General features: G+C 50.1%; 10 protein-coding genes across 10 annotated transcripts; 5 read left to right on the top strand and 5 right to left on the bottom strand.

Moving 5' to 3' along the window:
- Positions 1–2005: 2005 nt before the first annotated feature.
- Positions 2006–3997, top strand: COCCADRAFT_90432 (uncharacterized protein; the record flags this gene model as incomplete). The annotated part of the gene is made up of 2 exons (XM_007711971.1): positions 2006–2155; positions 2213–3997. The coding sequence occupies 2 exons, from the start codon at positions 2006–2008 to the stop codon at positions 3995–3997; spliced, it is 1935 nt and encodes a 644-aa protein (XP_007710161.1).
- A 703-nt stretch (positions 3998–4700) lies between these two features.
- Positions 4701–5890, top strand: COCCADRAFT_90540 (uncharacterized protein; the record flags this gene model as incomplete). The annotated part of the gene is made up of 4 exons (XM_007711972.1): positions 4701–4860; positions 4918–5049; positions 5112–5731; positions 5777–5890. The coding sequence occupies 4 exons, from the start codon at positions 4701–4703 to the stop codon at positions 5888–5890; spliced, it is 1026 nt and encodes a 341-aa protein (XP_007710162.1).
- A 579-nt stretch (positions 5891–6469) lies between these two features.
- On the top strand, positions 6470–8255 carry COCCADRAFT_34964 (uncharacterized protein; the record flags this gene model as incomplete). The annotated part of the gene is made up of 3 exons (XM_007711941.1): positions 6470–6748; positions 6802–6839; positions 6905–8255. 3 exons carry the CDS (start codon positions 6470–6472, stop codon positions 8253–8255), a joined length of 1668 nt encoding a protein of 555 aa, XP_007710131.1.
- A 435-nt stretch (positions 8256–8690) lies between these two features.
- Positions 8691–10034, bottom strand: COCCADRAFT_34965 (uncharacterized protein; the record flags this gene model as incomplete). Its single annotated transcript, XM_007711942.1, has 6 exons — positions 8691–8870; positions 8923–9032; positions 9079–9435; positions 9485–9634; positions 9688–9811; positions 9867–10034. 6 exons carry the CDS (start codon positions 10032–10034, stop codon positions 8691–8693), a joined length of 1089 nt encoding a protein of 362 aa, XP_007710132.1.
- A 477-nt stretch (positions 10035–10511) lies between these two features.
- Positions 10512–12228, bottom strand: COCCADRAFT_3267 (uncharacterized protein; the record flags this gene model as incomplete). Its single annotated transcript, XM_007711920.1, has 2 exons — positions 10512–10898; positions 10945–12228. The coding sequence occupies 2 exons, from the start codon at positions 12226–12228 to the stop codon at positions 10512–10514; spliced, it is 1671 nt and encodes a 556-aa protein (XP_007710110.1).
- Positions 12229–13143: 915 nt separating this feature from the next.
- Positions 13144–14203, bottom strand: COCCADRAFT_34967 (uncharacterized protein; the record flags this gene model as incomplete). The annotated part of the gene is made up of 3 exons (XM_007711943.1): positions 13144–13526; positions 13647–13878; positions 13934–14203. 3 exons carry the CDS (start codon positions 14201–14203, stop codon positions 13144–13146), a joined length of 885 nt encoding a protein of 294 aa, XP_007710133.1.
- A 337-nt stretch (positions 14204–14540) lies between these two features.
- On the bottom strand, positions 14541–15408 carry COCCADRAFT_24537 (uncharacterized protein; the record flags this gene model as incomplete). The annotated part of the gene is made up of 5 exons (XM_007711929.1): positions 14541–14651; positions 14753–15056; positions 15143–15147; positions 15236–15340; positions 15406–15408. 5 exons carry the CDS (start codon positions 15406–15408, stop codon positions 14541–14543), a joined length of 528 nt encoding a protein of 175 aa, XP_007710119.1.
- A 767-nt stretch (positions 15409–16175) lies between these two features.
- On the bottom strand, positions 16176–18267 carry COCCADRAFT_24538 (uncharacterized protein; the record flags this gene model as incomplete). Its single annotated transcript, XM_007711930.1, has 2 exons — positions 16176–18204; positions 18257–18267. 2 exons carry the CDS (start codon positions 18265–18267, stop codon positions 16176–16178), a joined length of 2040 nt encoding a protein of 679 aa, XP_007710120.1.
- A 578-nt stretch (positions 18268–18845) lies between these two features.
- On the top strand, positions 18846–19043 carry COCCADRAFT_47334 (uncharacterized protein; the record flags this gene model as incomplete). Its single annotated transcript, XM_007711973.1, has 1 exon — positions 18846–19043. A coding segment is annotated over one exon (198 nt), but the record flags the coding sequence as incomplete, so codon positions are not given.
- Positions 19044–20120: 1077 nt separating this feature from the next.
- On the top strand, positions 20121–21688 carry COCCADRAFT_3269 (uncharacterized protein; the record flags this gene model as incomplete). The annotated part of the gene is made up of 3 exons (XM_007711921.1): positions 20121–20856; positions 20917–21562; positions 21610–21688. 3 exons carry the CDS (start codon positions 20121–20123, stop codon positions 21686–21688), a joined length of 1461 nt encoding a protein of 486 aa, XP_007710111.1.
- Between the last annotated feature and the right edge of the window lie 607 nt (positions 21689–22295).

A 22295-nucleotide genomic window follows, 5' to 3' on the forward strand; every position in this document is an offset into this window, starting at 1 on the left:
GCATAATACACTTGTATGTGAGCTTAAAAGGCACCGGTCCCAGTCACCAACCTAGAGCTCTAGGGTTGATAAGAGAATCAGATTGGAAGTTTGCCATGGGCACTAAGAGAGAAGCGAGCGAAATGGTAAGAAAAAGCACGCTGGGCTCTGATTCTAAGCTCTGATGCTGATGGTAGGTACTCGTTGTTTCGTTTTGTGTGCGTAAAATGTCTAGCAACTTGAGGTGCAGTGCATGTGAATATGCTGCAACGCGATAGTGTTGGGTGTTCTTGAAATGACTTGTCAGCCTTTTTGTCCGTATCCTCTGCACACATGGCAGCTCAAGCACTGCTTTTCCGTTGTCAGCATGATTTTCCACCTCTTAGTTGGTCGCTATCCAACTAGCACTTTCCAGTAGACACGTCTCTTGAAGATTTATCGGTCTCGTTACGTGTGGTTGCTCGAATCTGGTACCATTTCTTAGGTTCCCTAAGAAAAGGTTATGTTCACTCAGTATACACTTCTAAAAACCAGTTGATACAGTTGGCTCCAGGTTGTTAGATGCAACACACATCATTGGCATTAAGCCAAAGGCCAAGATCAACGCTCGCAAGATGCATAGCGCTGTATCGAGTGGGAACGTAGCATCCATTATTGGAACGGCTATGTTCAGCCTGACGAAGAATCATCTCTCCAAGACTAGCACTTCGTAAGTGACTGCAACCCACAGCCCGTCATGAGGCTGAATGTTATGATCGAATAGCGCATTCAAATTGATGCTTAGTAACATATTGCTGAGAATGAGTGCGTTACCAACTACACCCGTAGGTCTGCCACCTATATTGCCGTCGTTTTTCCGAACGGTCATGTTAGCATTTTATATACACACTTCGTCATGTCCGATCTGGTGCCTCTTTTGACTCTGCATTACCTTTCTTGCTTCTGGTATTTGGCATCTATACGTAGATCCGCCAACGCTAAAGACGTGAGCTCGAGTTGACTGTTTCAGTAAATCGACTCATCGGAGTAGCAGCCGTTGCCCTGCTATCCCGTGACACTGGATATAGCTGTTACGCTGCTGTTTTAGCTGCAGCGGCTGCAATGCGCCTTGTCCGCGACGTATTAGAATCATTGAAAGGTTGGCCAAGAGACGCTACTGCTGCACGACCTTAGCGATTTTCACGGCCGTTTCTCGCATCAGATGTATCATGTGCATACGAGATCCTGATAGTGGGATCAGGCTGAAGACTACCATCTAATGAGCCGAAGTCGGCGGGACAAGGCTGAACAGGTCGTAACGTGCCCATACTTCCGGACTCAAGACGCAGCTGGCCAGAAGTAACACATTAATGAAAATTATAAGTAGAGAGGGTGATACCGATGTTGGTAGTACCGCGTACGTTTGACAAGAATCATGGTTGCTTGTGTTGTACATAAGTGCGGGGGTTGAAGCATGCTACAGCAACAAGAAACTTGGCCCAAAGCAGCTAGCCTGGTGTATGCTAGAGGCATGCGGCTCTGAGCCTGTGCCTCACGAGCAATTTGGATCTGTTGTGCGATGTACGAACAGACGAGAAAACACCTGACATACGGCGCCTCGCTGAGCCTGACCGGTATGTGATCTGAACTTGGTTCTGGTCTTCATTGCACAGAGCCTCATTTTAATACTCAGTCGTCTGTTGACTGGCCAAACATGGTCAGCCTGGTCGACCTAACTAAAGTGGGGCTTGTACCACTGATTGGATGCCTTCTTCTGTACTACTGGGTACGGCCTTGTGCGACGGCATCTTCCTTTTTTGCGGCTCTGCTCCTTCAGACATGAAATGGTGCGTGTGCGGCTCCTCTGGTGTAAAGAATTGACCAGCTGCTCGCTACTCAACTAAAACGACCTATCGGTTTATACATTTCTCTCCAGTACAAAATCTCACGAAATTGAGCTCTACGTTTGGCCCATTATATAAAAAATCTCTATTCCAATTACTGGCTTCTCTTGGTCGCTTTTTACTACACATTTCTCGCGCGGTCTATGCATCCCACCTTGGACCAACTCCCTTTTGACATTCTATTCTGCGTGGCTGCTAACCTGAGTCTTGAAGACATTGTTCATCTCAGTCAGACATGCCAGCAGCTGAGTGCCTTGATGGACGAAAGGACAGTTTGCAGAAGCATAATCGAAGTAAGCACTGCAGTGGGAAACGTCAGTGCTTACGATCAAAGCTGACGCTGCCGACAGGTGGACTTTCCTTATACGGAAGAAGCAAAACTAGCACGGACAGAAAAAATTACTTACAAGCAAGCCGTGAGAGCAATCTATGACAGAAGGAATGCTTTGTCTACTGCATACCCATTCTCAGCACGTACTTGGGGCAATGGAAACGCATTTGTTTATGGACAGGGAATCCTATGCGTACTTGAAAGCAAGACTGTACATCTCTCGGATCTACGCTCACAGTCGCATGATATTCATATCGATCTCACTGTATTTGCTGGACCGATTCTAGGGCCGCCTTTTCCAGTGCCTGGGAATTTTGACGTGGACCTACTCAACTATGCTGACAGAATCCTTGCTGTTCACCTCAAGAAAGAGGGTGAATCCGATGGTGGTTATATAATTGCTCTCAATATGGCGCGCAATTGTCCTGATGATAAAAGACTGGTCCAAATGGTACGGCTTCCTTCAAGCTCTAAACTTTTCGTTAGACACACCGCCGATTTCCTCTACTATGGTACGCATACAGGGAGAGGTAGCGATGGCCACCATAAATGGGAAATTGGCGGCGTACGTTTGAACAATAGCATTAAAATACAGGATGGCGCAAAGCGGTTAGTGCTGGACAACTTCCATGGATCGGACATTGGCTCTACAGTCGCGTTCGAGATACACAATGGTCACTTCTACGCAGTCTCCAATCAAACCACCTTTGAGGTTGAAGAGATTGACTATACCTCTTTCTACCATGTTGCTCGCTTCCCACTCCATTCGCCGTTGCCGGCCAGTGTCGAGAGGGACGAACGGCTGTATCGTCGCCAGCATAAACAAGGGCCTATTCACGACTCTTGGACCGATCTTACACTACAGAGCGATGAGAGTACAAACGAAATGGTGATTGTTGAGTCGAGGAGAGAATGGGCAGAAGCGTCCTCGCGACAATCACGTACATTTTACGTGACCCGTCTGGAGTTTGGAAGCGAAAATGACACAATGGACATTTCAGATGAACTACTACTACCCGAAGACGATATATATCTTCCGGTCATAGACTCATCCAACAGACCTCAATGGAAGCCTACGCCGGATCTCTTCAGCTGGAGTCAACATCCAGAATTTTGCGGCACTGACCCTGCGCCGCGCTCCTTTATGCTCGCCAGAACAAAATTTAGAGCTTACAGCTATGCATGTACTACGTTTATGGATCTAGTCGAAGATCAAGAATGCTGCAATGATGCCTCGAAGCCGCCATGTCTGAGGCTGCGAATAGGATCACGGCGCGAAACAGGTCTCGACGATAATGCGACAGTCAACCGCAAGGGAAAGGCTGCGGCTGTTTATAGCACGAAACCAAATTTTGTGGATAATCAAACGCACTATCGACAATCACCTATTCGCATGTGGCCGCCTCGAGCATCGCGTTGTCCTTGCTCGCAACACCTGCACAACATACTTAATCCAGCAATTCCCTCGAGTGGTGCGTCATACACGAGGAGCGTGACGGGTGTGCTTGACGAGCAACGTCTGGTATTTATGATCAAGTCGGGGCGGTCATATGGGCCGAGCGACAATAATACCTTGGGTACGGTAGTCATTGTAGATTTTGCTCGCCCGACCAAGAGCAGCAACAGCGCAAACTCAGCACCCATGGCAAGGAGTGATAGTAAAATGGAGGAAACTCTCAGCCTTGGATGGGAATGGCAGCCAGGGCTCGAACAGATGTGCAAGGATAGAACGTGTTGCAAAACGAGCCATGGTGGGCTGGGTGGTACTGCGAACGGGAGGGGCGCCAGATTGAAGGGTTTTTGAGGCTCAATGGTATGCCAACTGCGAACATTCCCGTTCCTAAGGGTGCACTTTTGCCTTGTAGGATTTGCTGCAAGGCGTGCATGCATATGCGTATACATGCGCGTGGCAAGTCGGGCGCGGCTGAAGGCACAGCAAGGCTACTGGACCGTCCATAGCCCCCAGCCCGCCGTGCTCTGCTTCATCTAACCAGGCAAGTTCATTGGGTCTCTGAATCGCGATGTCAACATCTTACATACTCCTTAATAAAACAAAAGCAGTGAAGTAGCAATGCCATGAAGGACTCGTATGGCGTTACCTAGCAACATGCAGGGCCCTGTTTGACGTGTTTGCAATGGTGGTAGTACTACTCACTATCTACCTCGCCCTATGACGCAAGCCCAGCCGCGTCACCATGAATGCATCGACGTATTGATGGCTAGTGGCCAAAACCAAGGTACAGGTACACACCTCGACGGAGCCACAGCTAGGCGCCCACGATAGATTGATCAATGGCGGTTCGCGTGCTCGTGCGACACACGGGCAGTCGTGGTCAATGTTGGAACTGGGACAAACGCCGTCACCTACGTCACTGCCCGCCCGCCCTGATAATACACAAAGCACGGCCTCGTCCATTTCACAACAAACCCTCCAGACTCTTTGCTTTTACCTCCCGCATACACAACCTTGCTCTTAAAAAATTCAACTAGCACTAGCTGCAGCTACAATGGAGACCATCACCAACCTTGCTACTACTGCTACTACAGCAGCTTCCAAGCTCATCTACGGCGATCAGACGCACAACAACGAAACTGCTGGCAAGGAGCCAATCTCGGGCGAGAAAGGCGCTGGAACTGCAACTGACCCCTACGACAAGGGCAATGCTGGTGAGCTGCACGAGTCTCCCTTCTTACCGTATGTCACGTGCTGAACCTGCCTTTTAGCAACCCCTCTAGCTACAGCCGACAAGACCGACTATGTCGATTCATCTAACAACGAGACGGCCGGAAAGGAGCCTGTATCTGGAGCATTGGGCAATGGCACTGTTAGCGAGCCGTTTGACCAGGGCAACGATAGTGAGTCCACGACTTTATGAGACTCCATATCTGTCGTTTTATGCGGTGCTGACTTCCCAAAGCCAAGGCGACTGAGACCGCGGCAGAGAAGACGTCTAGTTCGGATGCTTTCTTGAAGTTGGACCCCGTTCACCAAATCCAGGCTGAGACAACCACTTCTGCCCCTACCGTCGACTCTGCTAGCAAGAACGACACTTCCAACGTCGGCATGCCCATTACCTCCCTTGCTCCTGACACTGCTGTATTGAGCAACAATCCCACATCAAGCGCAACAGAGACCACTGGCGTCACGGACAAGGTTTGGAAGGACACCCCACTAGATGACATCAGCCGCTCAGGTGCTCCGGGAGCTGGCCCTACAGCGCCCAGCAATGTCACTCCTGCGACTCCCGGCCTTGAGGCGAACACCTCTGCCACCACCTCTTCTGATGCCGCTATCAAGACTTCAGCCCCCGACTCAGTGACGGCTTCGTCCGGTCTTTACTCTGGCTCCGAGCCTCAGCGTCCAGAAACCGATGCTGGCCTCAACAAAACCGAAGCAGAGAAGGAAGCCGAGAAGCGTGATACTCCGGCATGGACAAACACGGGCGTGATTTCGGATAGCAGCAAGTACGAAGAGGACGTTGCCAAACAAAACGCTGCTTCTCCAAAGGAGTCCAAGAGTACGTTAACACAAAAGGCCGTGCATATTCTGAAAGGCGCTGACGGTATGGCAGGCGTGGCAGAGACGGACACTGGTCGCAAGTTGTCGTCTGATAGCCACGAGGAGAAGGGCGGCAAGATGTCGCACTTGAAGGAGAAGATGAAGAACAAGCTTCACATTGGCTCCAAGGACAAATAGGCTTAGATGCTTCCGCTGCTCTACACTGTGAGGTGCTGGTAAAAGTAGCATCTGTTTGATGAAGGACGAGATTTGATACCACGGCAATAACAGCCATACTTACGACGACGATTCTTGCAATGACCTTTCTTTAGATAGCAATCTAATGGATTAAGCTAAACTGAGCTTCCTTGCGTGTATGGTCCAATCAATGCCATTGTCTAGCCTCGTGCCACCAACTAAAGCTAGCGGGCCGCCGGCAATATGACCAGCATGACTACATTCAACACTCCGCCTCATCACACGCCTCACTTGCCACTTGGGCACACCACATTGGCGCTGTATTGATAGCACGGACTGGACTGGACTGGACTGGGCTTCTATCACGCGGCTGTCTATCGTTGTGGTCCAACCCCACCTTCCCTTCCGAGCCCTGCATTTTCCGAGTAAGCCAACGGCCATGCGCCTAGTGTAGTGATCAGCCAAGAACTGCACTGTACCTTTTTCCAACCCCAATCCAATCTTCAAGGAGTACTCTCGAATTAGTCTCTCTCTCTGTCTCTCTTGCCTTTTTACCTTGATACAGCACACAACGTCAACATGGGCAATATCGGCAATGAGAACGCAGTCAGGCATGCTGACAGAACACATGATAGGACAACACCCGAGGGTGAGACACGTATATCGAGGGATTTATCTAGCTCCCCACATTTACAAAGCTACATGGATGAACCAAACATGATTCGGAAAGCGGCGGGAAAGATTCCACATATTGGCATTGTCGGCGCTGGTGTTGCTGGGTTGAGATGTGCGGATATCTTGTTGAAGCAAGGTGTCAAAGTGACTATACTCGAGGGAAGAAATAGAGTTGGTGGACGGGTGAGTAGTTTTTGAAATCTTTTGGGAGAGTTTGTGTGTTGAACAGTCTACAGTTATGTCAAAGCAATGCGCTAGGTCACTTGGTCGATCTGTAGGTCTTATACACTCTTGATAACTCGCTTTGAACGAGAAAGTACGTACTAACAAGTTGAAAAGCGGCCCAAATTGGATACATGGAACAGACGACAATCCCATTCTTGATCTTGCCAAGGAAACAAAAACTGTGGCTATGAACTGGGATGGTCGACAGTCGGTTTTTGACAGTTTAGGAAAACACATGCCCGACAAAGAAGCAGCAGAAAATAGTGAGCATGTCTGGGGAATCATCGAGCAAGCAATGAAGTTTTCGAATCAAGAGTCTGCAACAATACCAGCCGAAATGAGTTTGTACGATTACTTCCAGGAGCAGGTGGTAAAAATGTTCCCAGGCAACGATGAAAAATCAAAGAAGAAGCAAAGAGATATACTCGAGATGGCCGAGATGTGGGGTGCATTTGTCGGCTCGCCAATCCAAACGCAAAGTCTCAAGTTCTTCTGGCTAGAAGAATGCATCGACGGCGAAAACCTCTTTGTAGCATCGACATACGCCAAAGTCCTAGACAAGATTGCCGAACCTGCACTCAAAGGCGCGACCATGCTCTTCGAGCACAAAGTCAAATCGATTCTCTCCCAAGAAACCAACGGCGAGACAGCAGTCACACTCGAGCTCGAAGACAAAAAAAGCCTAACCTTCGACCAAGTAGTCATAACCACCCCCCTCGGCTGGCTAAAAAGAAACAAAACAGCCTTCACTCCCCCCTTACCACCCCGCTTCAACCTCGCAATCCAAAACCTCGGATATGGCCATCTAGACAAAGTCTACATCACCTTCCCCACCGCCTTCTGGAACACTTCCTCTCCCACCACCACCACCACCACCACTTCATCCCCCAGCCCAATCCCCTCCTCAGACTCCCCCATAAACCCCACCCACTACCCCGGCTTCACCCACTGGCTCAACCCAACCTACACCCCCACCACAAACCCCTCATCCTGGAACCAAGAAGCCGTCAACCTCGCCGCCCTCCCCTCAGACACCGCTCATCCAACCCTCCTCTTCTACACCCACGGTCCAACAAGCAAACACATAGCCAACCTCCTCGCCTCGATTCCCGAGGAAAAACACAAAGATATCCTCATCGACTTTTTCGCCCCGTATTACTCGTTACTACCAAACTACAAAAAAGATGATGAAGAGTGTAAGCCGAAAGCCGTGCTAGCGACGGCGTGGGCAAACGACGAACTAGCGGGATGGGGCTCGTATTGCAATTTCCAGATTGGATTGCAGGCGGGAGATGAGGATGTTGAGGTGTTGAGGCGCGGGATGCCGGAGCGCGGGGTGTGGGTTGCGGGGGAGCATTGTGCGCCGTTTGTGGCGTTGGGTACGGTGACGGGGGCGTATTGGAGTGGGGAGGGGGTTGCGAGGAGGGTGAGTGAGGTGTTGGGATTAGGTGGGACGAGTAAGTAAGTGGACTGGGGCAAGTTATTCACATGTAGGTTTTGTTGGTGTTGGATAGAGTATTGAAAAAAGAAGAAGAAGAAGAAGAAGAAGAAGAAGAAGAAGAAGAAGAAGAAGAAGATGGGGATTTTAGCAAAGGATGAATTTACAAAGACACAAAACAAATTCAATTCACTGGCTTCCTCATCCCGTTGCGCCATACAAGAAAGTCATAACACTTTGTCCTAATCAGCGCATTTCTTTCTTCGTCTATTGGTATCTTCGCTTCATTTCCCAAGACGAGCCGCAGTAATCCTTGTTTAGTTCTTGTGCTCCAGCTGCGTACTCGGTAGTATCGTCGCCCCACCAGCGGGCAATCTAGTCGTCGCATCGTCGCATCCTTTGCTCATCGAGTGCCAGTGACGTCCAATGTAAACCTGACAGCTGGCCATGGACGGCGTTGCTCTACTCGTCTTCCATGCCTTCAAGCAGAGTGTGTTCGAGCACGTCGCTCAACGTGACGACGCCCTTGAGTTTGCTGTTCTCGTCAATGACCACGAAGCGGTGCACGCGTGACCTGCGGATTGTGTCGTAGATTGTTGACATGTTGTCGTTCAGCGAGCAGGTGAATATGCCAGGGAAATCCTGCAAATATTAGCATACCACTTCTTTCGAGCAAGTCTAGCAAGCTACTTACATCTGAACGCTTCAACAAAGCATCGCCGACCGTTAGGTTCAGGTCGTCGTATACACCGCCCTTGATGAGCGCTATCACATCGACGGCTTCAAACACATTGAGCACAGTTCCTACCATTGTCAGCTATATCTTCCTGGAACCACTTCAACTCCTTACCTTGTTTGTCCAAGATAGGAACGCTCGATATGCTTTTCTTGACAAGCATGTGTATGACGTCCATGACAGGGGTATCCATGGATGCGGTTGCGAGATCGGTATACGTGCCAACGTTCAGCTCCCTGAGCGGCTTGCGTAGCTTCTGCGTCTCCTTGACGTTCACCGCGATAAATTTCAATATGCGGTATTGTGTAATGACACTAACGACCATGGTCCTATGTGTCTCGTCATCGCTGTCGACGATTGGTATACGCCGGGCGCGCGACTCGAGCATCTTACGACATGCTTCGTATACGGGACGGTCGGGGTGAATAGAAATGGTTTCTATGGGCTTGACGCCGAGTGCCTTTTCGATGTCTGTCTTGCGTCAGTACACGCCTGGTGTACGTGGACCGAGCTTCCTTACCTCGCAAGCTGTTCAGGCGGAACTGATCTACTCGAGCCAGCGCATCTGGGTTCTGCCAGTAGTACTGGATGACGTTGATGTAGTCGGATGTTGTGAGAAGGCCGGCAAAAGTAGATGACTTGGAGTCCCACAGCGGCGCTGAGACGATGCCTATGGAGGGCTCTCAGCTGATATGTCTTGTATGCGATGTCTAACAAGCTCACCATTCTGGTTCAGGATATTCAGACTCTTCTTTACCAACAGGGCAGTATCGAACACGATGAGGCGGTAGCTGATAGGGAGCACGTCATAGCTCGTCCTCGCCTTGAGAAAAGCTCGAATGGTTCTCTGGCCTCGTGTCAGCCTGTCCCCATGACTCTTCACCACACAAGCGTTGCCATACCAGACCGTCCAGCTGCTCACGATCGATAGCCGAAAGCTGACGCGGTTGCTCTTTAGAGGGCAAGGGGGCGCGGGATTGCTGGAGTAAATCTCGCGGTGTCACAAAAGCCGGTCGCGCATCGCTGCCGAGGGCGTTGGTCGCTGAGTCCGCCGCGTCGTGGCCAGACATGGTTTATTGCGATGCTCCTCGGAGCCGCATGGGGCGTGTAACCCCAGTGATGTTTGGTTCGGGGGGAAGGATACAGTGGGCACTACGCTTATAAAGCCCGAGACTTTTGAAATGCCGTGGAAGATGGCGGAGGTAGACGCCCCACGATGCACGATCGTCACTAGCGTATCGTGCTCCTCCAAAGTCTATGCGCAAACATGCGGGGCAAACCAACGTCTACGAGTGCCACGGCACGGGTTTCAGAACCTAAATACGCTGTCTCGACTTTTTGCTGGATTACAAATCTAAAGCACCCAGTCCAGATGTGGCGCACATTCTAGGAAATGCATACAGATCAAGCGCATAACATGCACAAGCATGCCTACAAACTATACATCACTTCCTCATCATTGATATGCGCCTCTCCACTCGCATATGAGACGCCTCCCCCACCCCTTGAACTATGAATTACATGCAGTGGACCCTTTCTCATCCTAACTATACGTCGTTTTTCCTCGCGGCTTTGGCGGCTTCGAGACTCAGCTCAGGACCAGGCTCAGCCTCGGTTTCCTCCATGATAATCTCTTTTGCCGCATGCTCGACCGATGTCTCTGGCTCGCCAATCGACTTCCTTGCCTGCGCTACAATTGAGTCTGCTTCAGTGATGCCGCCCTTCATAGCTGCCTGCTCCTGGTCTAAACTTGTCGTGGCCTCGTTCTTGCGCTGGCGGAGGGCTTTGTTGTCGAACCGCACAACCATACACGACAGGTTGTCGGTGGAGAAGCGGGCAAGAGCGTAATCGACGAGCTTCTTTGAGGCTTCTTGAGGGTCATGGATTTGACGTATAAGATCGACGGCTTCTTGGTCGGAACAGACGTCCCAGAGCTGTACCTGTTAGCGAATATAAATTATTCACATGAACATGACTTACACCGTCGCAGGCGAGGATAAGGAATTCATCTTGGTCGGCCTGGATAACTGTCTCCGTGGTGTAGGGATGTCCAGTGACTAGGTCCTTCATGTATGCATCGCCCAGTGCACGCGTGACAGCGAGGACGCCGTTGACGCGGTTGTTGAGGATCAAACCACCAGCGCTAGCAACGCGACGTCCTTCGTTCTCGTCACTACCCTTGTGGTCATATGAAAGGCGAAGGGCTCGGCCATTCCTGCAAAGAACAATGCGCGCGTCGCCCACGTTCGCCGTATACAATACGCGCTGCCGAGTAGCCTCACTTCGTAGTTTTGCTTCTACCTGTTCGGCTGCAGGCTCAGAGGTAACGGCGTCGGCACCGTCTTTGGCCTCGCCGCCCTCACCAGCTTGCTTGACAGCTGACACTGCCGCGGGTGCAAAGAGGACAGAACCGGTGGACGATTGTGCGTTGGGCACTCGATCCTCCCATCGCAAAACTGCAATCACAGCAGTGCAACCACTGTTCTTCAAAGGAAGCTTCTCAAGCTGCTGGTCGACTACGGTAAAGGTCTGGTCAAGAAGTTCGGGTATCGGCGTGTTGGGATTCTTTCGAATCGTCTCTTCCAGGATCAGGTGAAGCTTCTTCCCACACCAGTCGGCAGCAAAAGTACCGGCGTGGCCATCAAAGATGGCAAAGTAGCCATTATCGCTCTCAACCACGGCCTGCGATAGATCAGACTGGACCGAGCTCGCATCCGAGACAGCGCGGGGCTTGTCCAGGCCATACGAGGGGGCCGGAGTGCTGAGGAAGTTGTATAGGTATGCGTGTGTATCCTCCATAGTCCGTCTGCACTTCTTGTTCTTGTCCTCGGTGACACCGACGCGGAACGTGGAACGGGGGCCTGGTGCGGACTCGCCGGCAGAGTTGTTGAGCGAGCCCTGGGGCACGCTGAGAGCAGCGTCCGACTTGCCCAGCTTCTGCATTGGAGTTTGGGCAGCCGGCTTCTCCGACATGTGGGCGGTGTTGGCAGACGAGGTCGAGGTGGGGGAGGAGCCGCCAATGTGCAATGACTGCTTCGCGCTCGAGAACATATCGCGGGCACGCGACACGCCACTGCTCCGTCGTTTCCGCTCTGGTGGAGCAGCAGAGTCGCTGCCCTTGCGATCAGCAGTGGCACCATTGCTTGCGCCGTGTGTGCCAGAGGCGGCGTTGTCGGCCGTCGAGGCAGCCGCGGGCCTAGGCGCGTCGTTGTTTGCAGGGGCATCGATGGCGGCACCTTCGTCGTCTTTTGCATTCCCGAACATCTTCGAGAGCAAGCCGCCCTGGGCGCTCCGGCGCCTGTTGCCAGCCAGCTTGAGTGATTGCGACGGCGCTTGTTGACCGGGTGGCGGCGACGAGGATGGGTGCAGGTGGAGAAGGGGGTGGGCGGGGGGGTGTTAGGAGCTGAGATAAGCGAGGCTTGAGGAGCAGCAATAAGTTTTGAGCAAAAAGATGTCTCTGGACAAACGCAAGGGGGGTGGCGGTGTTGGGAGGAAGATGGGGCCTAGGTGTGATGACGTCGGGGGGCCACGGCGGGGTGTGCAAGTGTGCGAAGCGGCGAGTGCAAGTCGCAATTGGCGGAGAGGGGAAGGCTGGACGCTTGACGCTCGATGCCAGGGAAGATAACAACAGCAGGTGGGCAGGTTCCAAGGTTGCAGTTGGGGCAGTGTGGGCAGCAGGAATGGTCGTCTTGCGCAGCTCAGTATCATGTACGTACGTATGTAGTAAGCAGTGCGCGCCGGGCCTACCTCGACCTATCGACTAAGTATGTAATACCGCGGACGCATATAAATCCGTCTACTAAACACACCCACCCTCCCCTCCCATGCTCCCGTTCCCTGGCCACGTGCCAACCTTCTCGAATGCAGTCAGACCCCGCCCGCCTGCTGTGTGATGAAGTCGGCGAGCTCTTCGGCCAAAATACTCGTCTTGTGACTTGTCATTCTCCTGTGGCTGCCACGACGCCAGCCGGCCGAATAAAGACATCATCCGTTCCAGCATGATGGCTATCGGGCTACGATCAGCGAGATCTAGGCTCCATGCATGTACGCCGGCGCCCTGGGTGGAGTCCGCTGCGACACGCACTAAACTCCTTCTTGTCCGCGCTTACTCCATGTGGACTTGAGGACATTGCAGTCGTACGTCTATACCTGTCTCTTCACCACTTCACCGTCGATCCGTCAAACCAAATCCGACTCTCCGTCAAAAGCAAGCATGATAATTTGCTTTGCACGCCCCCCAGACATCTCACCTCGGTCGGACAAACCACGGCTATAAGCTGCAAACTCCTCCATGCCCATGGCGGCCTCTTCATTGTCATGACAAAACAACTGCGTCGATATCTTGTCCAAGGCATCGACTGTTATCCGCCCAGCAGCCCTCTGGATTTCAAGGCCCATGATAAGTCGCGCTTTGCGGATGAGACTGCGCTGTGAGCTACTCCAGGGCAAGGTACATGGCGCATCTGATGCCGAAATTTCGCCATATAATCTTAGAAGCTTGGTCTGGTACTCTGCATCCCCCTTTATGGCTCCATGAATCAGAGCCTGGATATCATCCTTTTCTTCTCATGTCAGATCAAATTTGATTGAATTTTCCTGACCGAGAGACGTGCCAAGCTTCAAGGACTCGTCATCATACACTGATTTGCGTCACAGAATTGTTATTTGTCTTCGTTTTTGACTCTCAAGGGAATAGCGGATATGGATTTCGGTGGGCATCATCGTTGTCATGTGTACAGCAGTGGCTGGAACAGCCTCTTCTAACACATCGTTACTTTCCGTGCTCCGGAGGCTACAGGTGTCGTCTTCATACGCTGCGATTATGGACATGTCATACGGCTCTGATGCATCCACATTTCCTACGGTCAAAGAAGAAGAGGACGACAATACATCTTTTGGCTCGTCTCTCAGCAGCTACGTTATCATCAGTACTCAATCATGATCGAATTATCTCATCAAAGCCACTTACGACGGCTGCCCTTTCTTCGCCAATACGCGATTCGGGTACCTCGTCTGAGGTATATTCAACTAGCCTCAAACACCTGCATCCCTCGCAGTGGTATCCGGCATCTACAAGGCCTAATCTCACAATCGCCTCGGGAACATGGCAAGTTTTGCAGCGTTTGTTGTAGAACTCGTGCATGCATAGTTTGACAGTGTTGTTGTCGATTTTAGGCCGAAATCTTGCCTTAATTGTAGACTTGAGACAGCAGTATAGGCCGTGTTTCTTTATCGACATGGCGATGGTGAGAGATCATGTTGGAGCAGACACCAGTGCCATCATATCTTCATAATTAAACATGAATGCCTTTTGGGTAACTTTCATTCGAACGGGTATCCTTTTGTCTACATTCTATTGTTTCCTTGTGTCCGAAAGGTCGATGCCTTTATTACAATCCTCCGCCTGTTTCGAGGTTGATCAAATCCCGTACAATGTCTTTGTCTTTATGATGCTCATCAATGCCTCTCTTTTTTACTCCAAATCCCGCAATGGGCCTTTTTTGCTCTTTCCTCGTTCCTAGTGGGGCATTTGTGTCGCCAAAATCATACTCTTCGCCCATGTTCGTCGCTTCCTCTTAGAAATCACATGACTCAGCAAGTAGTTGCGCCAGCTCCTCCAACGCCTCCTGATCCTCTGTCGTAAAACCATTGAGCTCCGCACAATCAATATCGATAATTGCCACCACCTGTTTTACTGTTTTAGCATCGATATACCTTGTCAATTCCCGGCCATAACACCGCTATGAGTACCAAATGAAAGCAAGTAAACAAACAAAGAGTCACATACCTTCCCATCCTTGACAATCGGAACAACGATCTCACTCCGGCTCGCCCCATCACACGCAATGTGTCCTGGGAACTTTTCCACATCATCTACCAACTGCGTCGTCGTTTCTTTCGCCGCCTTCCCGCAGACACCGCGCCCAAAGGCAATGACCTGACATGCTACCTGTCCTTGGAAAGGACCAAGCAGCAACTGGGATGGTTTTGACGGGTCTGTGAAGTAGAAGCCCGCCCAGTTGACGGCTGACGAAGGAGCCGGCAGGGAGTGGTAAGCATGCCAGAGGAGGGAGGCTGCGTTTGAGAAGTTGCTGTTGAAAGAAACACGTTAGACTTTTTTCTCTCTGTCCATCGAAACAGCTTGTTTAATCCCACAAAACGTAACGCAGTAACTCACCAGACCTAGATTTCATGTCAGCATGTTATTCAAAGATTAACAAAAACTACGACTCGGTTCGCCGTTCATAAACATCGCCTCGCAAACACGTACCCAATTCCTCTGACCATCAAACAACGCCCTCGCTTGCTCAAGAACCTGTCCATACACCTCCTTTTTGCTCATGCCATCGGCAAACGTAGATGAGTCGGCGTGCACCTAATATCACTCTTCCGTTAGCACACCCTCCAAGCCTCAACAACTTGGCAGAACCAAAAACATACCATAATGTCGTATATTCTAGTTGCAGAAGACGTTCCAGTCGTTCGTCACCATGCACACACAAATGGTTTTGTCCTGACTTGCGATCGCCGAGGCTTGCCGGGCGAAATGGAACCCACAATTCAGCACAAGGTAACCTAGGAATTCCCAGTCTCTTATTTTTGAAAAGAAAAATCACCACTGTGAATTATGTTGATTTCAAAGCAAATGTTTACTTCATTAGCGAGACGCGCCAAACTCAATTGATATCTCTTTTGGGGGACGACGACGTTTGCATGACTGGGTTGTTTCGTTTTTGGGCGAGATTAGATGTGGTCGCTGAACTGGGTTTAGACTACAAAACTTGCGATCGCGTCATCGTTTGGTTCATGCGAATCCCTACACTTGGGTTCCCACCTTTCTTGAAGTGCGAATATATGGTTAGTAGGCAAAGGGAAAATGACATGCCCTTGGCTGGAGATGGGGCATGGAAAACAATGCATGTGTGTTGAGTACACGACTGCAACGTCTTTTGTTCTTGCCTCAGCTTGTACACGTGCCGCCACCCAGTAGAATCTCACCCTGTCTTCCTATGCTTACATGTAGTTTTTCACGATTCTGCTCCTGCCTCGATGCTCTCAACCAAGTCCACGGCTAGGTTTCTCGAGTCAAGGACGTTTAGACCCTGTTTAGAAGCGCAAAGAATAGCCCAGCCCTCCCATCTGTACTGGAGGAAAAAATTAAGAAGCACGAGGCATAAAGCCTTTCCTTCCTTGAAGCACTGAATTGCTAGCTACAGCTGAACTCTAACTCTATGGCCAAATTTCATGTCATTACCTTGTAGAGTTATAGTACCAATGTATTCACAGTAAACAGTCTTCTTAGAGTAGTTGACGGTAGGTCCGAAGTCACTAACTCCCATCCTACGTTTACGATACCTGCCAACTAGGAGAAAACGTATACCTTCCCCGATCTTGATACGATCAGCTCGCTTTTTACGCCATGGATATAAAACTAGAAGGTTCTTCCCGGATGTCAAGGCATCGACTACTCGGAAGCGCACAGAATCGTGAGTCGCAACTGGGGTTGCTTTCATTTCTTCCGAGTCAAATACCCATGCCTCCCAGTCACCAGACACAGTACCCCTATTCTTATCAACGGTAAGCATGTTATGTTTCGATGTCCCCTGAGGCATGTCGAAGATGGAGAGCGGACACCAAGACCAATTTCCCGAGTAGGACATTGTAACGTTGCCATGTAGTAACGATGATGGCGAAATCTTTCCCGCCTTTTTGATGATAAACTGGGTGAATTTCTTCTTGTTCCAGGTCGGATCAAGCTCAGTTGCGGAGTTTTTCTCGCCTTCTATGGAATCCAAATCTGCAAGAAGGGCAGCAATATAGGACCGGTCTTTGAGCCAGCATGTATACCGCGGGTTCAAGATTGCCGAGATTTGGGAAACCGGGTCGTGAGATTTCCCTGGGTCACCCATCACTCGTTTGATAACATCGGAAACAGCCTTATAGGCTGGTTTGGCGTCAAGTCGTTCGCTTCCGGCGAAGATTTCTCGCAGGCTCTTAACAACCGGCCTGTTGTCTGTTGCGTTGCGGAAAACGACCTTGATAGTCTCTTCAGACTTTGCCGATGCAAGCTCCAGCGTCGTCCAGCCGCGAGTAAACCATGTGGACAGTGCGAGGGCAAGACAAGGCTTTTCATCATCGCTCCACGGAAAAGCTGACAATTCTAGGTCGTGAACAAGTACGATTTTCGCATCGTAGTAATTCTTGTGCATCCATCTTAGGGCCTCTTTTTTCTTATCCCCGCGAGGAAGACAGACTGCGTCCCACCAGATGGCCTTGCAATTTTGCTCCATTGCCCATTCCTGAAATTGGCTATACAAGCATGTGTTAACCTTTCCCGAATGCTCACCCCGACCAGTTCCGTCGAGCCACACATGGGAAATGGCCATAAAGGGAAGGGGGTTGCCGGGGGATTGTCCATCATTTGATAAATCACGCTGGTTGTCTGGTAATATCCAAAGGCACCGATCGCCTACATCTTCTACCTTGCAGAGTATCGGATCACAAGAACCATTACAACGCCGATGGAGCTGCCGCTTTTCAGTTGAGTTTTCGCCACCAAGTAGACAGGCCTGAGCGGTGCAATCCTGGTGTTTTTGGTTGAGGAAGGATGGTAACGCGTCAATAATAAAAGGGAGGGTGACGATGCCGTGAGTAGTAGCCGTGGCCAGACTCCATAGCCGGTATTGGCAAAAGCCAATTGTTGAAACCCTTTGGATTGCTGTTTTGATCTGTTCCACTCCAAGTACGTTTTGTTTGTAGGCAGCTTGAATGGTTTTAGGAGGCATTTGGCTCCGCGACATTTCGCTCCACGGCACTCCCCGAGAAGTTCGTTGCTTATCCCTTAGTTCGGCCATCCAATAGATCAACCAGTAAATACCGAATACATCGATATCGCTATTCCAGTTTGACGCTTCGTCGGTCTCTAGGATGAGATCGATGCATTTACTCCAGGCATTCTCTAATTTGTTGTTCAGGTTAATCCCCCCGCACTGTTTGCATGGTTTATGCAACACACATGACACGACTTTCAACGCCCATGTCCGAAATCCTCCACCCTTGAATTCGCATGGTGGAGCTGTTTTATTCAAGCGATTTTTCATTTCATTGCACGCTCGATTACTACATCTCTCAACTTTGTAGGAATTCATCAAGTCTAAAAGTATTTCATCGATCGTCGGATTCTGGATAAGCTTATCGTGTAATCTCCGAGAATCTTTGCCGAGATTGTTCAAGCACTTGCTATGATAAGTCGTTAATTCAGTGATGCAAATTGAGCATGGAGAAAACGAACCATTCGGCCATTTTGAGCTTTTCTTTGCTAAGGTTGGATTCAATGAATGCGTGTCGCAACTGGTCTCTTGGAAGGTATGAGGGGACACTAGTAATCATCTAAGGTTTATAAAGCTAGTGGCTGGGGAGGGGCTTCCTTCGCCTAAATCCAGCGTGACAGGACTGTCCGCTGGAACCGGCATTATCGCTTAATAGAAATGAATAATTGGCTATACTGTAGCCATGAAGGTTTCTCGTGGATGGTGTACTGAACCGACGATTGGCTAAATGAATTTGATGATAAGTAGCAGTGTTACATTACATAGTTACTATCTAGTATGGTGCGGGGTATCCGCACCCCTAGCTCGTTGCGCTGACGCTTACTATGGTCGCTAGGGTAAATTTCCAGCTAAGCCGCTACAAGTACGTACATCGCCCTTCCATGAGCAGGCTGTTAGCGTGCCTCAGTGCGTTTCCATACAAATCGGCCTCTTTCCGTACGAGTTTTGTCAGTTCGAGGCAAAGCTTATCTCGCTAGAGCACGCAATCCAATCGGGATGTCTTCGGTATGGCATTCCTTCACGGCAGGTCCGCCTTCTCTAAGCTGGCTTCAAACCCGCGACATCATTGTGGCAGATTATCTAAAGGCCCAGTGGCATAATTCGAGTGATATTCTCTCCGTCCTTTTGATTTTTGGTCCCGATATTGTGCAGAGAGCCGTCGCCCAACTAGCCGGGCGCATTGTAACACCCGTTGCTTTCTCGTTCGGTTGGGTGGCTTATGCTGCAAGCGCCCTTCTATCTACTTTTCGAGGTCATTCCTTGTCTATAGTAACTCACCCTCCGCCTGAAAACATGCATTCTGATCCTCACTAGATGGGTGGCTCATGCCAGATGCCTACACGACAAACACCATGGTCATCGGGGCCACAAGTGGTCATCTCAGAATCGCATCATCGCTAAATAGAATGCAACAATAAGTACACTTGACTCAACGCTCACCTCTTTAAATATATAGCGCTGTATACGACAACGTTCATTAGTACCGTTTGTACATAGTCTAGCCTTTTGAAACTTTTGCTACGCATCTCCATACGGCATGCGAAAGGGAGCGCGAAGATGCCCACCTCAATCGATGCGGCAGTGCCAAGTCACATACTATCGATAACATCACGTGAGCCCTGCTGGAAATCTGAATCAAGTCCGCAAACACCGGCAATATACGAATATTATAAACCTATCCCTATTTTTCTGGCACATACGGCCATAGGCGAAGTCCTGCTCTGGGTCTCGTTCGTTCCCCAAATGATAAACCTTCGACCGGCGGACTAGTAGTCAGGTGGGTGACCACTGGCGAATCCCCGCTGTCGTATGTTTTTTTTGGTTTTTTTGGTAGAGATGTGAAGGTCATGTAGAAAGGTCTTAGCATAGATGGCCTGCCTACTTCCAACAATCTGAATCGACATCCGCCGACCCCTCTCATAGAACTGAAATAGCCGAACACCACCAGACCAACTCTACAAGCGGCAGAATACCATGAAACTAGCCCTTTCGTTTGCGTGAGATGTCCACCTATTTCTGTTCTGCGGGAGCCCACCCTTCAACCTGAGATGAAGACTCATAACTCCCTACGGCTTTTCTAGCTCTTAATTTTCTACGATAACCTATGCAAGATGGCACTAGCTGACGCGTTCAGCTACCATATCTTAGTGGCACTCTCGATAGGCTCAGCGGTATCCTCGAGCTGCAGGCTTCAGCTCAGGCTGATGAGGAGGCTGAGCCATGCAGCTTTGGCCCCCACACATGCAATAGCTCTTGATGCGCCCATTTCTGCGCAGAAGGGGACAATTGGAACTCTACCTACTGCTACATCGATCAAGATTTACCATGCCTCCCTCTACTAACAGAGCATCGAGCAATCTAACTAAATTGGCCCATGCGCTAGGATTCACCGATTACCCAGAGGACAAGACAGCCGAACCGTATCTGAGCTACATTTTGAAGCAGCATGCTGGTAGTAAGGGGGAAGAGGACTATGTCGAGCTGTTCGTTAAGATCGTCAAGCACTTCCAGACCACCGCAAATGGTACTATGACGGCTGCTACAGTGCAGTCGATCATAGACGAGCTTTTCTTGACAGGCTTCCGCGGGTTTTTCGCGAACACTACTGTCGGAGATGGCAAGGAGCTTGTTGAGGATGCGGTCATGTGTATACTTGGAACATGGGCTACAATGCTCAGCTCCTTTCAAAACAAGCGCCAGTGTCGTAAGGTTGTGGCAGCATACTGTATATTTGCAGAAGAGACGCGAACACACAATGCAGCACTCATGATGAAACCAGGGACAACGACAGGAACAACGGCAGGGGCGACAGGAACAACAGGAACAACAGGGACCGTACCCGTAACGTCATCTGCAACTCCAGCACCCTACAGTCATTCTCTTTCTGACCTCATTGCACATAGTGGTCTTCTACCTGGTGGGAAATGGGATCAAAGAGTAGACGTGGTGGGAGATGCAACCACAAAATTCGTATCGCTGATGCTGAACACCTCGAATATTCAAAATCAAAACTCTTTACAGCATTTGTTTGCAACTACACCCGGGCAAGCTCTGCCACATGGTACGTCATTTTGAAAAGCTAGGACTGCAACCTAATGAAATTTTTTGACACTATGTTTAGCAATGTCGTCCTATGCTATGTTAGATGATCTTGGTGTTCAAGAGTCACTGTCCATTAGTGCGAAACGTCTCAACGCTTTCACTCTAAATGTGCTCAGCGGAGTGGATGTTCAATGGACACCCAATGTATCACGCCACCTACTTCTTACCAATGTAGGCGGACGCCACGTTCTGGAACTGTTCTCGTTGCCATGTGCTTTCGATTCCATCACATCTCCCGCTGTAGGCATATCGTGGGAGCTCAAACAAGAGATTGAAGATTCATATGCTATGCTATTCAACTCATGGTACATGAAGCCATTACATGTGAAATTAGGAGCATTCATTGGGATCCGCAGAGTGTGCTGGTGCCGGTTGTGCTGCGCCTACCGCTACCGTAAGCGATGCATCCGCGCCTGTCGCTCACGTGGTCCGGCGACTTCACTACGCAGGATCAATAACGCAGCGAATCCAATCCACAGCGATTTCGACCCGGTTCTAGAAAACTTGATGATGAAACACTCAATGAGTGATTGGACGCCAGAGAGCTTCCCGTCCCTCTGGCCGCGCATTGCTCGACTCGAAAAACACCTTCAGTCGTCAAGACCTTGGAGTCTATGGGTGCTATTTCGCGATCGCAGGGACACACTGCAGTTCTGGACGTTTCTGTAGGTTTGCGTATTGTATATCAAGCGATGCAGGCTAACTGGCTTAGATTTGGTACCTTGATCCTCTTTTTGACCGTCATGCAGGTCTTTCTTAGTATTGCGCAGGTTGTAGGCTCCTTCAAGTAGCAATCATAACTGAGTGGAAAGGCTTGCCTCATTGTGCCACGTGTTGAAAAGAAGTTGCCGAGTTACAAGATTCTGTACTCCTGTCGAAGCTCGTCCGGCACTTGAAAAGCACCATAAAATGCTACGAACCCTTTCCTCAATCTCTCCTCCAAGTGCGCACCCTCTGGCAAATTGAAATTTTGCGTGTGCCCGCTCCTCTGTACAAAACTCTGGAAGCCTACTATGCCAGGCCCTTGGCTTCCATCTTCCCTCTTGCCATCTGCCCACAATGCTACTCCGCTGTAGCCATTGGGTGTGTCAAAGTCCGGACTTACACGGTAGAGTACCGCTCGCGATACAAATTTTCTCCAAAACGACTCATCGTGGCTCTCCAAAGCCTTGCTACCAGCAGCAGCAGTTTGATTGAGAAACACACCTTCACCCACTACGGTGGCCTCGGAGTTGGTATGGCATTTGATGCATTTTGCCTGCTTGTCGGGTCCTGTTGGCCCAAGAATTTTGATGGCCGCAGAATGCTGGCGCAGTGATGACCGGGCATCTTGACTCAGCCAGCCAAGATCGTCAATTGGAGTCTGAATGTTTGCGATCAGCGCTTCTCTGTCTTTGT

Source organism: Bipolaris zeicola (genome assembly GCF_000523435.1).
Source record: "Bipolaris zeicola 26-R-13 unplaced genomic scaffold scaffold_36, whole genome shotgun sequence".
NCBI classification, from domain to species: domain Eukaryota; kingdom Fungi; phylum Ascomycota; class Dothideomycetes; order Pleosporales; family Pleosporaceae; genus Bipolaris; species Bipolaris zeicola.